Source organism: Octodon degus, unplaced genomic scaffold (assembly GCF_000260255.1).
Source record: "Octodon degus isolate 3935 unplaced genomic scaffold, OctDeg1.0 scaffold00082, whole genome shotgun sequence".
NCBI classification, from domain to species: Eukaryota; Metazoa; Chordata; class Mammalia; order Rodentia; family Octodontidae; genus Octodon; species Octodon degus.
The window spans coordinates 7841746-7847663 of record NW_004524658.1 but is presented as its reverse complement, the minus strand read 5'-3'; the positions used below and the strand labels follow the sequence as shown (position 1 = coordinate 7847663).

General features: G+C 43.5%; 1 protein-coding gene and 1 pseudogene across 1 annotated transcript in view; one reads left to right on the top strand and one right to left on the bottom strand.

The window, feature by feature from the left end:
- Kif5c (kinesin family member 5C) overlaps positions 1-5918 on the bottom strand; it is a 161596-nt gene that overhangs the window by 88304 nt on the left and 67374 nt on the right. Inside the window, exons 5-7 of the mRNA XM_004636649.2 lie at positions 2439-2487; positions 2110-2165; positions 1264-1351 (exon numbers count right to left, since the gene is read on the bottom strand). Coding sequence (XP_004636706.1) covers positions 1264-1351; positions 2110-2165; positions 2439-2487 — 193 coding nt within the window. The remainder of the gene's footprint in view (positions 1-1263; positions 1352-2109; positions 2166-2438; positions 2488-5918) is intronic.
- Positions 5470-5918, top strand: part of LOC105742911 — a 1112-nt pseudogene continuing 663 nt past the window's right edge.

Sequence of the window (5918 nt, the reverse complement as noted above, 5' to 3'; positions counted from 1 at the left end):
AGAAGAAGAAGAAGAAGAAGAAGAAGAAGAAGAAGAAGAAGAAGAAGAAGAAGAAGAAGAAGAAGAAGAAGAAGAAGAATTTCAATGGAAAAATGTGTAAAACTTAAAAAAAAAATCATGACTAACAACAGCTTAAGAAACACAGTTAATAACTTCTTTAGTTGCCTATATTTCAACTAGAAGAGAAAGAAATGGAGTTTGACCTACACTGTATCCAAGTATAGGCTCAACCGAGAGCTTTGCCACATAGATGAGTACCATATGGTGCATTGTTGGGTGAAGAAAAGATTGAGAATCACACTTCTGGGTCACAGAAACAAAATCAGAATCCTGCATGGACGAACCTTGAAGATCCCCAAACAGCCAACCAGCCAACGATTGAATCTCCTGGACCATGTAGCAGGCTCCCCTGGGGCAGCAATGAAGAGGAGAGTTCCCGTGTGCTAGGGCAAACCCGGCTCCCTAGGGCTTCGAGAGTCCTGGAGGACCACACGCTGAGGTGAGAAAGGACAAGCCGGCCCTCCTCTCCATGTAAGTGCCTGGGGTATTGCTCAAACACACTCCAGACTGGCTCTTTCTCTCACATCCACAATCTTGGAATAAGACAGAGAGCACCATTCTCATGGAGCCTGTGTCAGCCTGGGGCTGACACACATGGGGCTGCCCTGACACTTGATGCACACACTAAGGCAGACAGTGCCAAGCAAATGGCTGCTCTGCATGTATCCACTGCTGACACGGCACTAGCAGCTTCAAAGCACCTAGCTCTGCCCTCTAATTTCCTCTTTTGTCATTCTTTTCCCTTGATACAGAGGGCAGAAATCTCACAAGGTATCCTTCCTCACATGTATGACTGGCGTGCAAAACTAATTGGGTTGATTTTTTTTTTTTTTTTTTTTTTTTTTTTTTTTGTAAAAACAGGAACAGTAACAAGGTTAAAATAAGTAAATCTAGACAGAAGCTTACTTCTTACTGTCCTTGTTGGCTGATTGCTCTCTTTAACGTGAAGGCTGAGGCCACTGCCAGGGTTCTATGCATCCCACCCACTATGCCAAGACCTCAGAGCACTCCACACAGTCGAAAACCTCTTTCCCACAAGCCTCTGGTCACACTGGCACTGCACGTGCCTTGAGGTGTGTCCGGGCCTGCACTCAACTACCTTCCCGTGCTTTACTGCTGTGATAGCTCACCACCCAGCCCTCCTGCTGGGACACAGACACCTGCATCCTGAGTCACCGGGGAGAGCACCACCAGCACACTCACTCGTTACAGCCACATGTCGGTTTGCTTTGCCTTCATCAATGACATCCATGACCTCCTCTGGGCTCGACACAAACCGCTCCGTGCATCCCTGGGTAGAGGTAGAGTCAGGTGGGGTTGGCCATCAAATAAATTGAAAAGCAACAGTATTGTGAAGCAGCTAAACATTTTCCCAATTTTTTCTGGAGGCACAGATAAACAAGGCTGCGGTGTTGATCCAACGGTGTCTCATCCCTGCCTTGGGCTTGAATTCTACATTAAAGAGAAATCTAAGCAAAACCTAGGAAACCAGAAGCAAACCATTTAAGAAATGCTGGATTTTCATAGGTTTTTCCAGTATACATCCATAACCAACAGAAATATTTACTGGAGATAGAAAATAAAAGAAGAAAATCAAGGAGAGTAGAAGAAATGGGTGAAGTAATGCTTGGTCTTCTTTATCAATTTACCATTGCAGTCATCAAGCACTTTGAAATTCCAGATAGAATACCATGACAGGCTTTCCCTAATTATAAAATATAAGCTACTGTGTACTCCATACCAAAGTCTCCTTAAGTGTGAACAATATCAAATAGTAACATTTAAATAATAATTATTTACATCAAAGGGAAAGGGGGTATGCTTCAGTGCTCATCACTAAAACAAGGACAATAATTTATACAAATGTACAAGTGAAGAAATTAAATGTTCATTTTGTGACCAGATGAACATTAAATATAGAAATGTGACTAAGTACCTATATACCATTTATAGATACTATTGTGGGCATCTTACATAATATAGTAATTAACTTGGACAGTGACGAGGGAAAAAAATCATTCGTATTACCAATCAAGGCTCCTCTCCTACCTTTACATATGGGACTCTGTTTTTATCTTCATGAACAGCCAGGTTGGTCTTGGATACTACGAGGATAACGATGACATGCAAAGAAGAAAAAAAAAAAGTTAAAAACCCTGTATTGGAAGGAACACCGAAATTGTTACAGAAGACAGGTAAAGCTAAAGTTTTTGCAATTTGCAAATGAAAGCTATGGCTGAGGGTGAGCATGCAGCCCGAAGGCAAGGGAACACCTGTATAAGTTTTCAACTTCTCAAGCAGAGGTACTGGAAATCATTTTGACCCTCCTGGACTTTTACTTGCAGACCAAATGAAGAGAAGCACTCAGCGTTACTCACCATCAAGTAAGTCCCTTATTTTGTCCAGGTAGATCTCAAAATAGGAAACCTGATTAAAGAAAAATTGAAATTGGAGTAGAAATGACACTATAATTCAGCAACATCATTATTAGAAGTCACAATAACTTTGTCACACATGTCTAAAGACAGGAAGAAGGGGGACACCAAGAAAAGGTCCAGCGTCCCGAGCTCAACGCTGCGGCCAGCTCCCCTGTGCCCCTCCACTTCCTGCCTGTTCAGCCTGCTCAGGACATCGCTGCTAAGAGTGGGCTTCTGTCCAGCCCATGGCACAGGTCCCTAGGTCTCTGTCCACATGCCATTTGCCTCATGAGTTAGATAGGCACTTACAAGAGGACTCCAGCTTTGATCGTAGATGGCACCAAGCAAACTACTATGTACGACAATAGCCAGAGTATAACAACATCCTCTGCAAGTAATTTTCAAAAATTAATGGTCCTCGCCTTACTGAATGATACTGACAGCTCCTCAAACCTGGGGGAGAGCACAGGTTTGGAACTTCCACATGTTCCATGAAGGAAGAGGAACAGGAGAGGACAGTGCATCCAGTACTATAAGAGTTTGAACAGGTACCTGTGAGAGAGCCTGGGAAGGCAGCTAGGTTTGGAATCTAGGAAGGATTTGACAAAACATGACTTGCTAAAAGATGATTAGGTTGTGTGAGGAAAAGGAAGGCTTCCAGTTACTTATTCTCAAGCCTCAGCCCCAGCACCACTCACAGCAGCATCACCTACAAAGTCTGTATAACTTGCAGAGTTCTCAACTCAACTACTTGTATAAGAATCTCTGAGGCTAGGACGAAGGCATCAGCTTCTAAATTCCCTGGGGTGACTCTTAGTCTGGCTGATGACTAAATATGTAGTCTTGGGGGTTTAATTCACACATAAATAAGACCCTAGAATATAAATCTTCCCATTTGTCACACAAAACCATTAGACTTTATGATGGCAAGAACTCCCTTTAGGGTTCTACACTCTGCTTATGTCTGCCAGACAAACTTTCTCTCCTCACTCATGTTTGTCTCCCCATACATGTTTTTGAAATATAAACAGAGAAATGAGAGTCCAGTTGTGTACCACATAAGGATGTTTTGGTAGCAGTATGCTGCATACTAGATAGTGGTACTCTAAGAGCTCACTGCCTGGTGACATCACAGCTTCCTTAGCTTGCGTAAGTACACTCCACACAATGTGTGAAGAATGACAAACCACCAAAGAGACACATCTTTCAGAATATATCCTGTTGTTAAACTATGCGTGACTACAGCTGTAGAGTTGCAAAACTGGGCTGTGACAACACTAGGGAAACTATTCTATATCTCTTCTCAAGACCAGCCTATCCCTAATGAGGGAACATGAGGACTCCTTAAGCCCCTACCCAGACTCAGTTCTGGTATGTTATCTTTTGTGTGCCTCAGTCTGGAGCTATCCAACTTCTCAGCTCCTAGGACACTGAAGGTCCTGGCTTTGAGTCCTGAAATCTGCAGCTGGGCACCATCGCCTGGCTGCCTATTTCATGAACTACACCAGCCACTTGAGCCTTTCTCCAACTGCTCTGTCACTGTGTCTCTCACGCACACGTTGACCTGACACTCGAGTGATTCACTGTCTCACTATTTTCTACTTCCAGTTTTGGGGTTGCTTAGAATTGCTTTGTGTTTTTGGTGCTAGAGATGGAAGCCAAGGCTTAGCACATGCTAGGCAAATGCTCGGCCAGTGAGTACACCCCAACTCCTCAGTACTCCCCACTCAAGCTGCTGCAGTCCCCACGGCCTGAATCTTCATGGGCCTGTTCAGCCTGTAATCCTACATACATCTCCAACCTGGCCTTTCCTGCGGCTGACTCTACCCTGGTGCCAACCTGTTCAGCTTGTTTCACAATGTCTAACCTTCATTAAGACTGTTCCGTTATTTTCAGATGTTAAACATGTGACCTTATTGCCATAGATTACATAGAAAATTAAATATAAATAAAAAGCAGACACAAAGTACACATTTCCAAATCTGGCAATGAGGAGCCTGTTCACATCTAATATAAAAAGCAGAATTCTGATTTGTTAATTTCTGCTTTTGGCCGGTGATCAAATTTTGTATCGTATCACTTGAAATATTTTGTGAGACCAGGAGGAAGGAAATAAATAGGCATAGTTTGACATTAAGCAGTAACATATTCAGAAATAACATTTAAGGCCTCTGTGGGACCCATTTGGAGGAGCAGATTTCCAATACTGCCTTAATCGGCCCTCTTTCTTTTAATTTAATGACTCAGTTCAAAATGCACAGCAGTCGGCAGCTAACTTGTCTACATATAACTATTATTTTTGAAACAAGTAAGCATTAACTACAAATGCAAAACAGGAACCTGAACTACAAAAGTCAGCTCTAGAGACTTAGACAGTGTTGTTCCTCTCCTTCCCAACTTCATATTAGGGCTGTCTGTGTAACAGGATTCTACCACAAGATGCTATTTCTAGGGTAGTAATTGGTTTAACATCTTATTCTGGGATTATCATATAAGAACTCTGCAGTAGCTTAAGGTACTTAAATGCAAACAGTTTTAAAGGAGCCCTAAGCTTCTAAATCTTGATCCTATCAAAGCAACAAGCTTCTGTATCATTGGCTATAAAGAAGCCTAGCAAGGAGAAGCAGCCTTTAGCCAACAAAGGAAACTTCAAGAGAAAGTGATTTGCTAGATATAATTGATATTTGGGCAAATAGTTCTTGCCTTCATTTTATGTAATCTAGAAAATATGCACAGCAGAAATAAGGAAGAAATTCAGTAAGAGTAAGGAAGAAGTCCGTGTGGGGCTCCTCTGCACAGGGCCAACCTGTAACTCAAGCCACCTTCGAGCGTCAGTCTCCTCATCTTTCACCTACTGAGTCCAGCACACTAAGGCTTAGCTTTCGGGAACTCTTGGCTTATCTGCTCAGTTCTGAGCTGTTTAGAAAGCGGCTCCTTGTCTCCCCATCCTGTCAACCCATCTTCTAATGACAGCAGTGAGGAATCAGACACCATGTGTGTCCTGGACAGAGAACACCGGGACAAGGAGGCACCAACTGACCGACCACCAACTGTAGGCTGGGTCAGTGAGCCCTTCCTAAGAGAATAGGGGGTTGGTAATCTGGGAATGTGGCCCATCTCCCACCACAGGAGAGGCAGGTGGTCTGGAGTAGGAGAGAGAAGCAGGGGCTATAACGATGTGAGGCTTCTCCTGGGCGTAGCAAAGGTGTTTAGAATTAGGTAAGAATTGTGGTGGTCCAATTTTGGGACTACAGTAAAGCCTCACAAACTATACATTTTAAAAGGCTGAATTTGGGGCTGGTGAGATATCTCAGTGGTCTAAAGCACCTACTTAGAGCGAGCTTAGCAAAGCACAGGGACCGCAGTTCAATCCCCCAGCACCACATGCCAGCCAGCCCTGCCCCCTGGTGGGCTGAGCTGGCCACACACACATACACATAC